Source organism: Pteropus medius, unplaced genomic scaffold, assembly GCF_902729225.1.
Source record: "Pteropus medius unplaced genomic scaffold, Ma_sr-lr_union100, whole genome shotgun sequence".
Lineage (NCBI taxonomy): Eukaryota > Metazoa > Chordata > Mammalia > Chiroptera > Pteropodidae > Pteropus > Pteropus medius.
In genome coordinates, this window is record NW_024342470.1 from 4,125,469 (window position 1) to 4,145,589 (window position 20,121).

Sequence of the window (20,121 nt, forward strand, 5' to 3'; positions counted from 1 at the left end):
TTGAGGTTACTGCCCTCTCTAAATCTGTCTTTTCTTTCCTCAAACAAGGATGGTTAAATGAGATCGTGGATGTAAATGGTCTGGGACAGGGTCCTGCGCTCTGTGAGCAGCTGAGCGGTGTGGCTGTCGGTGTCCTCGTGAGGGCAAAGAGAAGGGCAAGTTCAGTCTCCTCATGCCCAGGCCAGAGTTCTGCCACCTCAAAGGCTTTGCTTCTCCAGAAGGTTCTCGAAGAGAGTCTTAGTGGTACAAATGGAGATGTGGAGCACTGGCTAGAAATCCTTATAGAAAAGTGTTCACAATATATTTGTGCATATGTCTGTACAGACAGGCATATACACACATATAAGTGCATGCACATGTATATACACACAGCATGTATACATGCATATACTCAGATTATATATATATATATGTATATATATGTGTGTGTGTGTATATATATATACATATATATGTGTGTGTGTGTGTGTGTATATATATATATATATATATATATATATATATATCTATGTTTTATACATATATGTGTGTATATTATCTAAACATAAAATAATAACCACCTTATGGTAACTTATACTTGCATTACAGAAAAGCGAGATATTGAGATTCCATAGAGAAACGACTTCTTTTTTTCCTAAGGCCTTTCTTACAGATGAGAGAGAAGGGGAGGGAGGGAGGGAAGGAGGGAGAGAGAGAAAATCATTTTACCTCACGGACTTGTTGTGAGGACTTTTTGGGATAATTCAGGTGAAAGAGCTTAGCCTGGGCCTCTGATGGCATTGGCTTCCTTCCTGACAGTGACTTGTCAGCATACAGGTCTCTGATTCATTGAAGGATCGAGGGTGGAGGGTCATCTCAGAATCTGTTACTGTGAATGATTCCATAAGGAAATGGATAGAGGTGAGGAAGTGGGAATGTGTGAGGTCACTTTAAATAAGGGACTCCAGAGCAATGTGGTCAACTCTATTGAGAAAGAGTGAGGAGAAGGCTGGGGTCAGAAGGGCAAGGGCCAAATGATCCTGGGCCCTCAGTGGAGGAGTAGCATAGAAGACCAGGGCCTGCAGTAGCCTGGACCCTCTTTCCTGAAGTCCCCACCCTGGGGCCACTAGACAGAGGGCAATGTCTGGGCCCTTGCTGCAGACTGGGAACCTGTTTGGGCTCTTGTAGTTAGTCTCGTGGGTATTTCCATCAGCCTTTCCTTGTGGGGGCCCAGATGGTGTGTGTAAGAAGACTGCATGTCTGGGTTTAGCCCACATGGAAGGGCTTCGACTTCCTGTGGGTGACTCAAGGGCTAAAATCAGGAACAGAGAGGAACTGATAGAGACAGGATTGATCTCACTAAGGCTCTCTTCTAGTCAGAGGAGGCAAGGGTGGAGCAGGCTTCCCCAGGAGGCAGTGTGCTCTCCATTTGGGGAGGTGACCGAGGGAAGGCTGGGGACCCCTGGCTGGAAGGAGATTATAAGGAGGACAAGGGGGCCCTTTTAGTCCCTTCCCAGCTCTGGGAGTTACCTCTTTTGGTTCAAGCTGGTTGCCACATGCCCTCGTAGACGGAAAGCCAGGCATCCCTGGGCTGGTGAGAAGATGATGTCTGCAGGTGTTACCTGTGAACCAGGTGTTCTGCCCATGTTGGGCTCTGCAGAGAGGCAGCATGTGTGGGAGGCATTTCTCACCGCCGGGGCCCTGGCTGGCTCCAGGTAGCCACGGCTGAGGGTCTTCTGTGAGTGCATGAGATGAACACTCCCATTTCATTGATGAGGAAACTGGCCCTGCCCCTGGGCCTCTTGGTGAGGTAAACCTGGAAGATGGCAAGTTGGAATGGGGAACTTGGCAGTGTCAGTGGCAATAGTGTTTGATTTTTAGATTGCATTTACCTTGAAACATATCTGCGAGCTTTGAGGGTGGGGGTTGAGGGCTGAGCTTTTCTCCTGGGCCAAACTGCTACTTTGTGGGAAGGTTCTGCCCAGTGTCCCTCCAGCCCTCCTTAAGTTTTTATAGAACTCCGCCATCTATCCACGGCCTGGTCGGACTGTTCGATGCCATTTGGCAGGTGATGAAGCCCAGGAAAGGCAGCAGGTGCGAGATTCCTAAATGTGAGTGCATTGCACTGGCAACTCTTGTGCCAGGAGGCTCCTCCTCTAATTTGAGAGAGATATTCAGAGACTCTGCATAAACCTTGAACTCGTCTCCTAAATGCCACGGGCTGAGCCCATTGCCACTGCTGTCACCAACAATCTGAGGACCTGGGTTTTAATTTGTAGCAGGCAGAGGCAGGGCAAGGGAATTGCTTTGAGACTCATGAAGTCATACAGACAGAACCACAAATAAGGGACTCCAGTTGGCAAAAAACAAATTGCTTCAAGACTATTCTTGGAAACTAAAGCATCACATCTTGTTTCTTCCCAGAAAATGCATAAACCTTTTATATTTCTGGTTAGTTGGTTTTATTTATATTTCATATCAAACTCCAAAAAGGCAACAGCTGGGTGGTGGTTGACAAGGAAAATTTTAACAGAGCTGTTACCTAAGATCTTCTGACTTAACTAATCCTCGACTTTCTCCTTTTGGGGAAGGAGAAGGGGACCCACCAAAAATATTATACCCCAGTTTCTGGAAGAAAAGGCTTGAAGCTCAGACTCAGACTGAATCCTTCTAAGACAGCCTTCTAAGACAGCCTTTCTAGTTAACAAAACCACCTTGTACCATGTGTGTTTTCAGTTCATTGCCCAAACTTCCTTCTATGAGGTCCCCCATTGTAAATATGGGGAACTTAAAACTCGGCAGTTAAATGAGGAGTCCAAGGTGACACAGCTAGGAGTAGATTTGAACCCATTTCTGGGGTTCAAAATAAAACCAACTAACCTGAATTAAAAGCCCAGAGCCTGTAAAGTACATTATTCCTGAACCTGAGAAGCTAGTCCCAGTGGTTGTAAATTATGTTCCTTTTTATCTTCCTTTTGGTTTGATGAGATTTGGGCCATTTGAAGAATAATGTGAATGCTTGTTATCATGTAGCCACCAAGTATTGAATTTATTACCTACGTGATTGAATTTAATCCTTAGAATCCTCAGAAGTGAGTATTATCCCCATTTTACAGATGAAAACACAGACTGAAAGGGATTAGATAACCTGCCAAGGGTCACACAGCTGACAAATGCCTGGGGCCAGATTCACGCCCAGGTTTGCTAGATTCTAAATATTCTGATGTTTTCCTGCGAGGAAGCCTACCTTGTGTGGGTGTTAGAGTCATTGTTACAGTCCTTGACTTATATTGGAAAGCTGATTTTAAAGGTTGAGACTAGACCCTTTAGATCAAGGGAGGCAGGTCTGAGCCTGGTACGGGCTGTGGGGTACAGTCCAAGGCAACACTTATCTTCTCCTGTCTGGCTGTCTCCCTCCGCCTCCTTTATCTCACTCTAGATAAGAGCTAGTTCCTGGAGCTCCCACGCCCACCCAGCGCCCTCAGCACCACCTTTGGCTCTTTCTACTGGAGCCCTAAGATTAAGTTATTCATTTTTCTTTTGGAGGAGGAGGGGAGGCAGCTGGGGTTGGGAAGAGACAGGTTCTTCCAGTTTGTAAATGTTTCTCTGGCAGTCAGGTCTGGCTCTATACCTCTAAACAGTTCACCATTTTAGACGAGGAGTTGGCAACGTGTAAATTGATTTACAAAACTGTTTTTCAAACTGGTGTGTTCCCCAGATACAAACCTGCCCCATGTGATAGATACAGTGTGCATTTCCACATCTACTCTGTGCCGCTGAGGGCCAGGCTCTGCTCTCACACGTGTCTCTCGCCCTTCACAGCAACCCTGCAAGGTGCAGATTATCACCCACTTCTCGCAAAAAAGAAAGAAACTGAGGCTCAGAACTAATGTGGCTTGCGTGAGGCCATATGGGAAGTGAGGAGCTGAGCTGAGCTGAGCTTTGGACTTGGCCTCCAAAAGCCCCAAAGCCTGTGTTTTTCTTTGTACCACCTGCTCATCCTCAAAAGGACTTCAGAATACTAGTTGAATTCGAGTAGCTTTGTATTTGTCAATCAGCTACTATAGCCTTTGTTCAATCCTGGGCAGAGAAGTGGTTCCAAAGATAAATACTTAGGATATTGATATGCTCTGGAAAACAAACAGGTCTTGCTCTCTATGCTTTCTGGGTAGCAAGTCTTGCATGGGGGTTGAGGGGTGAGGAGATGGGGTTGAAACACAGTAGGAGGCAGTGTTTTTGTGACTGATGCCACAGTGAGCACTGCGGACGATCAAGAAGCTGAGAAGCATCTGTGAGGGGCTCCATGTCTTATCAGTGCCAGGCCAGGCTCAGAGCCAGCCTTCCAAGTCTGTTGAATTTGTTGAGTTGCGGGGACCAGAGCAACCAGGTAAGTTCTCATGGAGGATGGAGGCCCGGTGGAGGAATAGAACTTGGCTAGGTCTAGAACAGGGATTGTGCCGTTCTCCCTTCAGCTGACTATTGGCAGTTGTCAGAGAAAGAGGGAAGAGAAGGGTCCTATACTGTGCCCCCTCACGCATCGGTATCTAGGTGTCTGGTGTCTGGAGAGCTTGTCTTCCTTCCCCCAGCAGGCTGCTCCTTATGGGTGGTGCTCAGCCAGGCTGCCATGCAACATTCACCTGTGAGCTTTTCCCCTTGCTCTCCCAGCTACTTTCCTCACTGTTGCCTGGGCAGCCCCTTAGCTGCCTCCTTCTCCAGTCCATCCTCTGCTAGCTCGCCTTCCCCAAAGACTTGTCTTAGCTGCTGCATTGTCTTCTGTACCCCACAGCCCATTGGAGAAACCAGGCCCCCTCCACAATTTGCACATCCCCACCACACCTTGTCATAAGTCTTTAGTTCCTGACACCTTGAATTCGCTGTCATTCTGCAACTTGTCCTGGCTCTTTCCAGACTCACGCCTTTGTATGGTGTTTCCTTTGCCTGAACATTCATTTCTCAGTCTCCTAATGAAATCCACTTCGTTCCTAAAATTGTCACATTTTGGCATTTCCTTCTCATGACGCCTCTGGACTCCTTTAGACTCTGCTGTGCACTTACTCTGAGCTTGCATGCCCCGTGTTCATATTCTGCAAATGCTCTCCTATTGTCTTGGAATCAGCTCTTTATGGGTCTGGGTCTGTCTTCCTCACCAGGCCCCATCTCTGTATCCCCAGCATCTAGGGTGATGTGCAGCTCTTGCTAAGACACTAGTAATTGTTGCTGAATGAATGAGTAAAGGATTGAGGGAGAAGATAAACACTGGACTCTGCTTTTAGTATTATAAAGCCAGTCCGCAATCCAAATACACCCATAATAGTGTTCCCATCTGGGGAGTGGGAAGCCACCCAGCCTGAGGGCCTTGTCTCTGTGTTTGCTGACCACCTCCTGCCCGATCTCGATGTGCTGTATCCTCTCATTTACAGACCCTCGCCTTCCTGACAGCTGGGCCAGCCCCAGCTTCTCCATACTTGTCTTCTTGCACTAGCTTTGGATTTTGGAAAAATAGCCAGTGCTTTGGAAAATCAGCTCTAATTTTGTTTTTGTTCCTTTGAAACTTAAATGACTCTGCTAAGAAATGCCTGAGGTTAGAGCGGTGCAAAGGGAAAGGACGATGGCCAAAACCCAGGCAAGCTATTTTTGTGATGTGAATGAACACCCATTGCATTTTTCTTCCACCAGCCTAAGCACTTGTTCCAAATAGCTCACAGCTTGGGCTTACAAAGCACAGGCTCCTTTCATACATCAGGAGGAGACCCACGTGTCTCTGTCTTTCTCTGTGTCTGATGGAGGTAGATGCTGTGCTTTCAGCAGATACCAGGAATAGAAGTTTTAAGAAGCTGTTGTCTGTTGCCTGTATAGGGGAAAGACCTACCCTCTGGTAACCAACGATGAAAAAAGACTGAAAGATTGACGTCTAATGATAGGTGAGATGGTCATGAAACCTAGGGAGGCATGTGCTTGTTTCGTTGGTCTGTGTACTAATATCATGTGGCTGGGTTACATTAGATTAGTCAATGAATTTGCAAAGAATTTGCCAAGAACTATAGGTTTTTAATGCTGCTAAATCTAGAGTGCTTTTCTGTTTTTTTCTCTTTTTTTTAGTTACTATTTCTAGAAGCATCTGGCTCATAGCAAAATTGACCAGGTAATGTTGACATCAGCCAGGGCATGACGTGGAGCAATTTGTGGTTCTCTTTAGCCAGCAAGAGGAGTGGGGTGTTGGGGAGCAAGAGATTGCCAGCAAGGTGGCACTGACAGGTTAGAATTGCACATTTTCTATGGATTATTTGTGTTTAGTATTATGTATAGTATCTTAAAGGACTTTATTTTTCCCTGTCAGCACCCATCCTTGCCCCACCCTTGGAGCTCACCTCTGCCTCGACCTGTCTCCGCAGGTGTGACATTTCTCCAGGTACTTCATGGTGTCCTCCTCCGTCCTCTCCACACGTCTGCTCCACGTGGCTCCTGAAACATGGGGGAAAACGAGGACGAGAAGCAGACCCAGGCCGGGCAGGTTTTCGAGAACTTCGTCCAGGCTTCCACATGCAAAGGCACCCTCCAGGCCTTCAACATCCTCACTCGACACCTGGACCTAGACCCTCTGGACCACAGAAACTTTTATTCCAAGCTCAAGTCCAAGGTGACTACCTGGAAGGCCAAAGCCCTGTGGTACAAATTGGACAAGCGTGGATCCCACAAAGAATATAAGCGAGGGAAGTCGTGTATGAACACCAAGGTAAGGGAACCCCCGTGTGGACATCCGTTACCCTTGTTGAGGGTGTAGGGAGTTGTCGCCATTTTGACATTCTAAGGTTCTTAACAGGTGTAGGTATGTTTCGATGTCTTGCTCAGTCGAACGTTTTCTTTGTATGTGCACAGCTTATCCTGTTTGGGAGTTTCCATCTTAACGCAGTGGTCTCAGCAATTCTCCTTGTGCCCTCTCCGAGACAGAGAAAAGAAAGGCATGCTGATGTTATCCTGCTTCTGCTATTGCTACTGCCACTGCTACTTCTAGTAGTTACTATTTATTGACCAACTTCTGTGCGCTATGCACTCTATGTACATGGTTTCACTGAACACCCACAGTGGTCCATTGGGCCATTTTAGAGACATGAAAACTGAAAAGTCAGTTATCTTGCCCAAAGTCACACAATTAGAAGACAACCTTGGTCTGCCAGATTCCATGGTGAGGCATAAATTCCATAGCATTGTGTTCCCCTGGGAGCAAACATTTTAGAAAGGTCCCCTGGCTTTAACTGGCTATGATAGAGGTCTTTGGTCCTTACTGCCTTTTCCTCCCTCTCTCTCTCTTCCTCCACATTCTCCACCTGCCCACCCCCTTCCCCAGGATGCATTTTCTCTCATGATCACGCTTATAATTAACCCTCCACAAGCTGATTACTTCCCCCATTGTTTGGCCTCAGGCAACATCTGTGAACATGGGCTGACCAGCACATCACATCTCTGATATCTCTGCAGTCAGTGCCCATCGCTGAAGGGGCAACCAGTAGTCAAGACTTCCTGGCTGGGCCTTGAGTGCTGTCAGCCCTGGGCACTGGTCCAGGCTGTATGTTTAGGTTAAAATTGAGTGTGCTGTATTTAGACCTCACAGGAGATAGCTCGGCCAGAGCCCTTGGAATTCTAGTCAGTGCCAATCCCAGACAAGAGGATTGAACTCTCCATGGCGATCAGGACTGTTGTGTGTTTGTTTTGGTGAGGAGGAGCTGTTGAATCCACCGTGGGATACGGCTGCTTTCTCTTGCCCCCAGGGGAGACAGCTGCCAAGCTTATTTGAGCCTGGGATGCACAATTGTATGGGGCATGGGAAGAGCATGGAGCATGCACCAGAGTGAAAGAAACCAATCGCTTCAGTCCAGAGCATACTAGCCATTCTGGCAGTGCCTGCCCATAACCTGCCAAGCTTCAGCCTTCCACAGAGGAGATGGAAGTGCTAAAGAAAAAGAGGGAGAGAAAGGAGTGGTGCCAGTATCCTAGGTGCCACCCCCACCCAGCACCTCACTTCCTAGTTGTTGTAAATGTGGTTCATAGTTCACTGGGCGGCTCTTCCGACTTAGAGGAGGGGGAAGCTTTTAGCTTTAAAAGCATTACCCTTCTCAGTAATTGCATAAGGTGGCTTTCTTTTAACAGATTCCCATAGAAGTCATGTGGCTGAACTGCAATATGTTTTCTCAGGGAAGGTTTTCAGGTCTTATTAGGAAATGCATTGCCCCAGACACTCAACAGCTTCTAGTTGCTGAGGGGACTCTCCTGGCAATCTGAAGACAGACCTTCAGAGGGAGTCAGCCAGCAGGGAGATGGAATGGGGGCCTGACCACCATGTAAATGTCCTTCTTTCAAAAATCACTAGCTGGTTTCCTAGCCTGTTTGGCCAGCCCCTATTTTACAAAATTTGATGGCTTGAAATAGAAGAGACCTCACATCCTGTGGTTGGCAGGTCACCATTGGTGCCCGAGATACAAAGAGAAAGAACAAACGTCTTGATCTAGTGATGCTGACTGAATAAGAGTGACTCTTCCCCAGGATTTTTATGCCTTTCTTAGGAGGAGGAACAAAGACATTTTCAATGTGCGGTAGCCCATCTCATAAAAACTAGCTGAAGAGTAAAAAATGCACTTGAAAATGCACTCTTAGTACAGTCATGCTGTGTTAGGCCACTTTAGCTGCTCCAACTAACCTAAAGGAAACAGAGAAATCAGAAACGTATAAACAGGAAGGTCTAGACACTCAGTATGTTTCATCCCCTATCCCATCTATCTCGTGGATGTTTAGTTCTGTGTTGGCACTATTCTTCCCTCCTGCAAGGAGATTTTCTCCAGATTGTTAGCCTCTAATTCATATCTTTATAGCTCTGTGACCCAAAAGGCTAGAATCTTTCTCTGCCTGCTCAATATTGGGGTCGGGGGGTGGGGGATGGGGCGGAGCAAACAAACCTCAGGGAATGATTCCAATAGGTTCACCTCTACACCAGTTATTGTGGCCAAAGCCAGGGGAGCTAGCTACTGTCTTTGGCGCCCTTTTAAGCATCACATGATTGATGTGAGAGAGGAGCAGGTCCCCAGGGGCATGAAGGTGAGAAACAGATAAACAACAGGTGTCTTCTACAGTGACTGTTTATTTGCATTCCGCTTATGGTACAGGCTCTTTCCATACTGGATTCACGTGGATGGTTAGTGCTCAGATCTAAGAGCTCAGTGCTTATACTCTTTGAGTCAGTCAAGCAAAACACAGAATGTGGTCCTCCTGCTCTTCCAACATGAGCAGACACTATCTTGCTCACGCCCCTCATTTGGGTGTAGTCATTTATGCTGAGCATTAACCAAACAAGAAATGCTGGGCATTAGTGTACACATGGCTGATCATTAATGCTATGCCATGGAACACAGGTGTATTTCCCAGGCACATAGCCAAGCTCCTGGTTAGCCACAGGTAGAGTGAGGATGAACAAAATTCAACCAAGGACTCCCACCTTGTGCTAATGTGGACACATCTCAGCACCATCTGGAGTGGATCTGGGCTTCAGCATTTCATAAACATTTATCAACCCCTACTATGTGCTAAGCACTGTGCTGTTCCGAGAGAGAGAGAGAGAGAATATGTGAGTGTGGCTGTGTGTTCATGTTGGTGGTGTTAGTGGGGACAGATTAATGACCAGAATCTGAAGAAAAAGGCCTCTGGTACAGGTGCTGGGGAACAGGGAGAAGGACCTGCAATGTCACTAGGGCAGTGACGTAGATGCCATTTGCAAAACCTAACTTGAGATCATTGTTTATTATTGATTATTATTTATGAAGGTTTTGTCAGGCACTTAATAATTCTTTCCTTGGGTGTGATCCGTTTGGGTAAGAATGGTGTGAACCAAGGATCAGTCCAAATCGATTCTCTCAGGACTGATATTGCCTCTGTATTAGGGTAGTAACAGGATCAAATGCTGCATCCAGTTGTGTAATGTTCCTGGGGAAAGCAACCCAGAAGAAAATGCGGTACGTAATTTGGTATGGGATACCATAATCACAAAATCATGGAGTCTGGTTATTTATTTTATATGTACCTTTAATGCTAAAGGAATTCGAGGGAATATGGTGTACAATCTCTGCATTTGACACGTGACAAACAGAGTCTCAGCAAGCTAAAGCTATTTGGCTGGAACTAGTGGGTGATATTGCTAGGATTTGGGCTCTGTTTATTGGGTTGCTCATATATTCTTCTGTTCATTCATTCATTAGATATTTCCAGGTGCGTACACTCTTCTCCAGGAGTATATGTGACTGGGGTAGTCTGGGAATGCTTCTTGGAAGAGGAGGTATGATTTGGAGTTCGACAGAGGAGTAGGAATTTGCCTCGTATTGCTGAAAGAAGAGTTAGAGGAAACACAAGGCAGAGAGAGATAATCTAGGAAGCGCGCATTGCTTATGAAATGGGAATGTGGGAATGAGTGAGAGGGTGAGAGCCAGAGAGAGCAGAATGGATGAATGGCAGGAGCAGACCAGAAGGAAAGGCCTTCTGAGGCCAGGCTGTGAAGAGAGGGTCCTACGTTCAAACAGAGAACCTGGAAGACTAGGACCTGGAGGACTATCGAGGATGAGCCCCAATTCCCAATCCAGAGTTCTCTCCATCACCCTCCTTGGAATGGCTTAGTAATTACAAATAACCAATTCAGGTCAGAAGGCATTCATACATCATTGCCATAAAAACATGTGTGCAGGAAATGAGTCATGGACTTTTGTCACCAGCAGAAATGGGGCTAGCCCGTATGATGAAGGCTCTTACATTAACTTCTGAAAAGGAAATGACAGTATTTTGGGAGCATCCAGCAGAGTCAGCCCACATCTTTCACTCCAGAACGTGACCCTTGCCCATTTTTGCCTCTCCCGTGGCTCTCCAGTTGGGTGTAGCTGGGCCCTGGAAATGCCTGGGCCCAACTCATTATGAGGTTCCTGAGCTGCACAGTGGGAGGCAGAGAGGTAGGGTGGGAGATTGGGAGGGGTGAAGCTGGGAGCAGAAGGCTGCTATCTCCTGGCCTAGATAAGCCTATCTGACATTCCGGACCTCTGAAATCACCCACCACAGCCCCCAAAGCCAGGCTCTGTTGCACCGGCTAGGCCATGCCAAGTACTGCTTTGCCTAATATGGACAGTTGCAGACAAAACCAGTAGAGCAGAGGATGGTCTCTGGGATATGAAATTCTGTCCCAGTTGAACAAAAAACTTGGCTGAACTCTGCATTTGTCCATTTACCTGACAAAGGACTCCGGGCACTGCTACATCAGACATGGTCAAGCGTAGATTGCCAATCAGGTTATGTTAATTTCTACACTGTTGCCACAACTCCACATGGAGTATGTGGGATTTGCATGAATTTGTGCATTGGATGTTATATATGAGCTTAAGTAAAATCAATTCCCAAAAATATTAAGCTGAAAAAAACTCTTTTTTTCCTGTCTTCATAGGAAGTGGTTAACCTGGGTACATGGTAGTTCATTTCATAAATAAAGACCTCTTTTTTTTTTTTTAAAGAAAAATAACTAGTTTTATTTAATTAAAAAAGAAATGCTCATGATTGAAAAATAATTCAAGCAGGACAACAAAATATACTGTGCAAAGAAATGTGTTTTCTTTAGGCCCACTGGTCTCCTCCCTGGAGGCCACCACTGTCCCATTGCCTGTGTGCCTTTCTTTAAAGTTTCTACATGTGTATATGTGTTTGTGCACACACATATGCATATGGATGTGTGCATCCCCCTTATTTCTAATGGAATTCTTTTTACATATTTGTTGTTTACCTAGCTTTTTTCACTTGAAAACATATCTCGAAGATTGTTTTGTATCAATACGTGGGAGTCTAACCCTTTTATTATTTTCACAGCTTTTAATGGCTTCCCATTTTGTGGCTAGATCACATTTCATTACCTGCTTAGATTGTTTCCAGTCTATTGCCGTTTTAAACAGTGCTGCGGTGTACTTCCTCATACATACTTTGTATGCGCACGAAAGCATAGCTATTCGATAGATTGTGAGAATATTGGAGATGGATATGTGGATTGCACTGACAATATTACAGACATTGTCAAATTCTCCTCCCTGGGGGTTCTTCCAGTGGATATTCCCACCAACAGTGCTGGAGAATGCTAAGAAGAGTCCTTTAAAAGGGAGCTACTATGACGGGATGTTGGCTACTCAGATTTGCTTGGCCTTGCTGAGAAGGCATTTGGATGGACATCCATTGAGTCCTGGAAAATGTGCTGGATGATCTCAAATGGGGCCACCGAGTGAAGAGCAGTCTGGCAGGAGTATGGTAGGGATTCACTGCCACTCCTGTAACAATCACAGTCACAATGTCATTAGTGTTACCACCCAACATTTGTGTAGTGCTTTATAGTTGAAAAAATTATTGCCTGTACATGGTTTTATTAAGAAGTTTGCTTTATTAGTGAAGGTGAATGTTCTTCAAAAGAAAAAAAAAATACAAGTGTATACTTTCCTCTTTAAAATTTCCTCAAAGAATGGGAGATTTTAGAACCCTGGTCCAGGGAGGATCTATACTGTTACTGCTGGTTTTGGGAACTCAGCTGCCTGGCCCCTGGCTAGCTTCCAACCCACTCAAGTTTGAGCGGGTTTAAACCAAGCATGTCCTCTTCAGAGACCCATTCACTGATCTCACTCCACTTTCACATCTTTTGCCTTTTCTAGTTCTGGTTTGGTTGCTCAGATGAATACAGACTCTTGTTCTCAAGATCTAGATCTTGATTGTCCTAGTTCGTTACTTTTCTTCCTTCAACTTTTCATTTCCTCTCAACTATTCCTTCCTTCCTTCATTTCTCAGCTATTCCTTCCTTATTCCTTCCTTCCATTCTTCCTTCCCATTACATGACTATTTCCTACCATTCCATTCCTTCCTTTTCTTTTCAATAAAAATATTTTCTTTTCTTTTCTTTTCTTTCTTTCGTTTCCTTTTCTTTTTCTTTCTTTCTTTTCTTTCTTTCAACAACAACAACAACAACAAACAAACAACAACAACTTTCTTTCTTTCTTTCTCTCTTTCTCTTTTCTCTTTCTATATAACAACTCTTTCCTCTCTTTCTCCTCTCTTTCTCTCTTTCTCTCTTTCTCACTAACAATATCTTTTTCTCTTTCTCTCTTTCTCTCTCTCTTTCTCTTTCTCTCTCTCTCTCTTTCTCTCTTTCTCTCTTTCTCTCTATATACTCTCTCTCTCCTCTCCTCTCTCTCTCTCTCCCCCCTCCCTTCCCTCGCTCCCCTCCTCCCTCCCCTCCCTTTCCTCTCCTCTCCTGTCCTCTCCTCTTCTCTTTTTTCTTCTTTTTCACACTCACTGTGAGCAACCTGAGGACAGGGACTATGTCTGGCTCATCCCTGGGTCTCAAGTACCCAGCACAGGGCTTGGCATAGGGGAGCTGCTCAGGGACTAGACAAATGAACTCCGAAACTCAAGTTTCTTTCTGAAGCTGTGTAAATAGTGTACTATTTAATATATATTGTTCTTCTTTCTGGAGCTATACTGGTGAATCCTGATATTTCCAAGCCTTGATCATGGTTTGCAGACGCCAGTTGCAGCCAATTCCTTTATTTCTTTATTTAAGCATCAGTCTATCTGTCCAAATTTGCATCAGAGTATTGCTCTCTGAGCATCCTTTCCTGTGGTGTGGGGTTGATGACCACAGCCCTGTCTGGGCCTTGACTAGCATCCGGCTACTTGTAGAGCTTACAAGGGGGACAGGGAAATTGGCCAATAGGCCTGGGAGGTTGAAGGGCTGGGCCTTCTTTTTCTTGGAGAAGAAAAGAAAATCCTCTTATAGTTCTTGGCCCACCCGGGTTGCACAAAGCCTTAGGGAACCTCTGGCTAAGATTATCCAAATAATCTTAGCCAGAGATTGTGTACCACGAGGCAGGGCAAAAGGAAACCATGAAGCCATTTCATGCTCTGCTTCCCAGACTGGGAGGGATCCTCTGGCTGCCCTCTTTCCAGCTCATCAGAGATTTTTGCTCTGTTTTTCTTTTTTTTCCTTTTTTTTTTTCATGATAAAAAGTATCTTGGAGCTCAGTATATTCCATGACAGAGAATTTTCCCACTTAGTGTTAATATATCTGTCTACTTCCTACGCAGCTGGATGGGGCGCCAGGCGAAGTTCAATCCCCCGCCACAGGTCAGGTTCTAAGTGGTTCACTGGGCCGACCCTTAGGTTCTCCCCTCTGAGTCCATAAGGACCGCACTCAGCTGCAAGTGACTGATACCTGACTGCAGAGACTTCAATAAGTAGGGGCTTATCTTTTAATCAGATGTCAGGAGAGAGATGGTGGCTGGAGGCTCGGTGGCTAAATTCTCTGCCATTCTCTAGGCCAGTGCTGTCCAATAAAAATGCAATGCAAGCCACATATGTCATTTAAAATTTTCTAGCAGTTACATTTTAAAAGCACAAAGAAAGGGTAAAATTAATTTTCATAATATATTTTATTTAATCTAATATATCCATGATACTATTTCAACAGGTAATCAATATAAAAATTATTATTGAGATATTTTACCTTTTTTTTTTTGTATGAAGTCTCTGAAATTCTATGTTTAATAGCTCATCTCACTTCAGACTAGCCACATTTCAAATGCTCAAAGAGCCACACAGGACTAGTGGCTTTTGAATTGCATAGCTCGGCTCTAGGCTTTCCCTCATACTTGTCACTTTATTGTCACAAGATGACAGCCATTACATCTCCTTTAGAGGCCGGAAGAAGGTAGAAGGGGCCGCTCTAGCTGCATACATTGCCTTACCACATAGGTAAGAGTATTCCCAGGAACCCCATTAAAATGTTGGCCCCAAGTGGGCAGGATGTTTTGTCTACATAGTCTTTGCTGATTCCCAGCTCTTAGGATAAAGTCTGTGCATAGTAGGTATTCCTGCAAAGCCGAGTTCTTCAAAAGCAGATGTGTAGAAGGTGTTTGTAGTGTAAGATGTTCATTAGCAATCAACACCCGTGAAAGGAACAGGGGAGAAAGCAGGACTGGGCAGAAGAAGTCAAACTGTGTATGAGAAAACCAAATGCCTGCAGGTTCAAGCAATTGGATTTTTTCCTCCTTGGCCTTTCAGCAAATAAGTTTTTGTAAGAGACAAGGGTAGGAGGCCTTATCAACCTCAGGTGATGTAAGATGGTCAACTATAAGCTACCAGCTCTCTGTAGAACATGTTTAACATATATACCAGTAAAAATATTATACAATTGAACATAGATAGTTAAAGAAGTATGTAATTAAAGGCAATAAGTTGTAAATATAATAGTATTTACATGTATTTTTGATGTATTATATAAAAAATTATATTACATACAAAATGACTCACCTTAAACTTCTGTGCAGCTTTTTAGAAAGAAAAATATGTTCTAACTTCAGAACCTGCTCAGAGCCTTCAGCTGTATGAAACATATTCTACAGCCACCTGCCATACCCCACACGTCCTCTTATATACTATAAGAGATATAAATACAGGATAGCAAGCTGTCACCAAACGTTTGTCCATGGGAATTCAGCAGTGGCAAGATTTTTATGCTTGGATTCTTTCCCCAAGGAGAGCTGTCTAAATCTGAGGAACGTGCCTGGAACAATTCCTTTATGTCCAAATCTGCAGAGTAAGTCAGGGAAATTTCCTTTACCCCCTCACCCAAGGAGCTGGCAGGCTGATATTTACATTACAGCTGTTTATTGCTCTATCTAGCTGTAAGAAAGTAAGCACTTCCATTTACTCTTCTTATTTTTGAGTTCCTGATATGGTTTTTTATTGTTGTAAAAATCACATATATATGTAACATAACATTTGCCATTTTTAGTGTATAATTCAGTGACATTAATTACATTAAGTATTGTGCAACCATCAACATTTTCTATCTGCAAAATAGAACTTCTGTACCCTTAAGCAGTATTTCTCCATTCTCCCCTCTCCCCAGAATCTGCTAACTTCCAAATCTCCGTTTTGTTTCTATTAATTTTCCTATTCTAGATATTTCCTGTAAGTAGAGTCACTTAGCAAGATGTTTTCAAGATTAATTCATGTGGCAGCGTGTATGAGAACCTCATTCCTTTCTTTTTTTTTTCAATTTTAATATATTTTATTTTCTCCAATATATCTAAAATATTATCATTTCAGTGTGTAATCACTGTAAAAGTTATTTATAGGATATTTTACATTTTTGTACTAGGCCTCAGAAATCTGGAGTGTATTTTACTCTATTAGCACATCTTAATTTGGATGCTAAGCTTTAATAAGAAATACTAAATCTGTTCTTAGATTTCATAAAATTTACAGTTGAAAAAGGAGATTTACATATCCAAGTTATTCCAATCAGACTTAAAAGTTTTCCAATAACCAAATCAAGTACGGGTTTTTAAAAACTGTGGTAAAATATACATAACATAGAATTTACCATTTTAATCATCTTTAAGTGTATAGTTCAGTGGCATTAAGTATATTCACATTGTCATACAATCTCCACACCAAGCATCTCTCAAATTTTTTCATCATTCCAAACTGAAACATCGCAAACTGTACCCATTAAATAATTCCTCACTCTCCCCTTTCGCCAGCCCCTGGCAAGCACCATTCTACTCTCTGTCTCTATGAATTTGACTCCAGGGACCTTATGTAAATAGAATCAGACTGTATTTTTCCTTTTGTGATTGGCTTCTCACTTAGTATAATGCCTTCAAGGTTCATCCGTGTTGTAGCATGTACCAGAATTATTATATGTATATACCACATTTTGTTTATCCATTCATCTGTTGATGGAAACTTGGGTTGTTTCCGCCTTTTGGCTATTGTGAATAATACCGCTATGATCACCGTCCACAAGTATTAATTCAGGTTCCTGTTTTTAATTCTTTTGGATATATACCTAGGAGTAGAATTGCTGAGTCGTGTGGTAATTACGTGTCTAACTTTTCAAGGAACCACCATGTTGTTTCCACTTACTCTTAATTTTTACATTGCCGTCCCTAAGCTAGATTTTTTACAATTATTAATTCACTCAAGAAATCATTTTGAGTGTCTACTACATGCCAGGGATACAGCAGTAAAGAAAACAGACAAAATCCCTGCCCCCTTGGAGTTTACATTATTCTGAGTGAGAGACAGACAATAAATAGATATGCCTGACCTGAGTGTATGAGCATATGTGTGTGTATCTGTGTGTGCACATGCATGTGTGTGCATTGGTGGTGATAGTAAGCATTTGGGAGAATATAAAGCAAGGTGAGGAGACATAGGTGCCCTGAGCAGAAATGGGTTGCTGTTTCATATTGTATATACTGAGAAGTATTCTATAAGATGGTGACATATGAGCAGAGACCTAAAGGAAATGAGCATGTGAGCATGTAACTCTTAGAGGGAAGAGAGTTCTAGAGAAAGGAAACAACAGCAGGCACAGAGATGCTGACAAGCAAGTGTGCTCGGTGTGACCTTGAAACAGCAAGGAGCCTGATGTGGCTGCAAGGAACCAGGCTGGGGGTGAGGTGGGGAGGTACCTGGTGGTCAGAGATAGGTCTAGGAAGGGAGTGGGGGACCCAGGTCTGCAGGCCTTGAAGCTATTGGAAGGACTTTTACTCTGAATAAGATCTAAAATCACAGAGGCTTTTGAGCCAAGAGTCACATGATCTGACTTCCTCATGGGAGGAATTGCGAAATCTCAGAGATGAAAAAAGTAAAGGAAGACTAGAGTCTCTCCCATCTGTGAATAACAACCGTATCAGGCCTAAGGAATTTATTGCATCCTGTGCTTGTCATGTCTTAGAGGAGCTGATTGCTCTTTCCTCAAAGACCAGCAGATTTGGGACAGGCTGAAACCAGCCTTGCTGCCCAGGTTAGGGCAGACCTGGTCATTCTGATTTAGTCTTCTTCGAGGGAAAAAAATCGTCTCAAATGTCCACAGCACTTAACACTACCCAAGAAGGAGTATTTTCATTAATTTACTCATCCACTATCTTACTTATCTGGTGACTGCCACCTAAGTGCTGGTTCTCTGTACTGGACACTAGAGACAACGGTGAAGACAGCAGAGAAGGCCCCTACTCTTGTAGAGCTTACTTTCTGTCTAGTTGAGAGAGAGCAGAAACACACAAAGATAATTTTGTCATGCCATCGCGAGAAGGATATTATGTTGTGGATGTCGTGATAGAGAATTGGGGGAGGGAAGTTCATTCTAGACAGGGTGTCAGGGAGGTGACATTTAAGCTGAGATCGCCAGTTGTGAAGCAGCCAGCTGGCAAATAGCCGGTTGTTCACAGAGGACAGCAAATGCAAAGGCCCGGAGGTGGGAAAGCTCTCAGCCAGATGGAAGAAGCAGCTAGGCAGCCAAGAGAGGGCTGGAGTGAAGTGAGCAAGGGGCAGAATGGTGTGAGATGAGGCTGGGTATCTGAGTAGACAGGAGGCAGATCGCTGAAGGGCCTTTCATGTGGTCCACTGTAACAAGTTTAAGTTTTATTCTAAGAGCTCATTTTGAACACCAGCACCACTGCTTACTGACCAAGCAGTATGACCTTGCCTCTTGGAGCCTCTGTTTCTTCATCTATGACATGGAAATAATAATAATAACAATTATTATCTCATAGGGCTGGGGTGAAGGTTATATGCAAAATGCCCATAAAGCATTTAAAGTCCTGGTAAGCTGTTAATGACCTCTTTCCCTTCTTGATACTATCCTATTAAATTTATGACACATCTTTTTTGACCTATATTTTAAAGCTGTCTTCGTGTTCTTTCTCCTTTTCCATAGGACATACTTAGTGCTCTCTGACTCCTTTTGCTTCTGCTGGGTGTGTTTTCTTAGGGAAATCTCAGCTATACTCAGCTGTCACCGCCCCCACCAAGAAAACATTTGTATCTCTGGCCCTTACCTCCCTCTCGCGATCCATGACCTCACTTGGGTACCCTATGGACATCTTCAGGATGTCCCTTGGGCACCTTTAAACCACATTTACCATCTTCTTTCTGAAACCCGCTTCTCTCCCTGTTTCTTTAAATCCTGAGGCTCAAAACCCTACGGTCATCCTAGACTCTCATCTGCTCTCCACCCCCACATGTGATCAGCGGTTGGGTCCTGCTGCACCTTCTTTTGCCATTTTATTCATATTCACCCCCTTCTCTCCATTCCCACCGCCCCCATTTCGGTGGAGGCAGTGATCTCTTACTCAAGTGATTGCAGTCACCAGTCTCTGAGCTCCCTTTTGCCTTTCCTCTCCTCCAGCCCAGCTGCCGACCCTGCAGGGTCATCCTTTCAAACACAGACCTGATTGTGGCTCTTTTCTCAAATTCCTGGCTCTCCAGCACCTATGCTAAGTTACAGTTCCACCTTCAGTCTGGCCTGGTGCCCTGTCTAAACTGCCCATCTTCTACCTTTCCAACCTTGTGTTCCAGAACTCCCTTCTCACATGCCCTATACTCACCACACTCCCCTCGGCCCCTTCTCCTTCCTGCCTCTGGCCAGTGTTCCTACACTTCCAGTGTCCAAACTGCTGAACACCCTCTCCTCAGAGGCCCTCAACCCTTGTGGCTCCAGCAGCTTCCACCTCCCACCTTCACCCAGCAACCCTTCCCAGGGCCACACCTTGGAGTTTGCCCCCGCCCAGAACTTCTCCACCTAAACTCTCATTTGGAATGCTCCTCTCTATCTGTAGATCTAAGCTGCTGCTTCTGTCACTGTGTCATTCACAAAATCTGCTGCCAACCTAGGTTTTCATCCTCAGCCAGCTCCTCCCTTTTCTACCCATCCATCAGCCTAACCTCCCCTTACCTTCATTTTCTTACCCAGCCCGAAGCCTGTGTACTCTGTGCAATCATCTTCAGCAGTGACTCGAAGTTTGAACTTCCTTAGTAGGTCTGACTCCAGCTCTGTGCTGTCCTCAAGAGCTGCCTGGCACTGTTGGAGAAAGCCACAGAGCTCGACAGGATGCTCTCAGTACCAAGTTATGATGACTCAATCCTGAGCATCTTAGTGCTGCAGAGACAGCCTTTTAAGAAAGTTCAGCCTATTTTCTGTCTGCGTTGTCCCCATGCTTTATCTCTCCCTCTACCCTTCAGCCCCATCCCTTTAAGGAGCCATCCTACTTCTCATGAAAACCAGTATCATCAGCTCTGTT

At 44.4% G+C, this 20,121-nt stretch overlaps 1 protein-coding gene and 1 long non-coding RNA gene across 7 annotated transcripts in view; one reads left to right on the forward strand and one right to left on the reverse strand.

Annotated features, from left to right (window-relative positions):
• MICAL2 (microtubule associated monooxygenase, calponin and LIM domain containing 2) overlaps window positions 1–20,121 on the forward strand; it is a 200,410-nt gene that overhangs the window by 42,237 nt on the left and 138,052 nt on the right. For all 6 annotated transcript variants that reach the window (XM_039863630.1, XM_039863626.1, XM_039863627.1 and 3 more), the window contains one exon: window positions 6,372–6,712. In XM_039863630.1, coding sequence (XP_039719564.1) covers window positions 6,449–6,712 — 264 coding nt within the window. In that variant the 5' untranslated portion in view covers window positions 6,372–6,448. The remainder of the gene's footprint in view (window positions 1–6,371; window positions 6,713–20,121) is intronic.
• LOC120603217 (uncharacterized) lies at window positions 11,798–16,655 on the reverse strand. Its single transcript, XR_005652980.1, has 2 exons — window positions 15,338–16,655; window positions 11,798–12,308 (listed from the first exon to the last, which is right to left on the reverse strand). It is a non-coding gene; the product is annotated as an uncharacterized LOC120603217 (long non-coding RNA).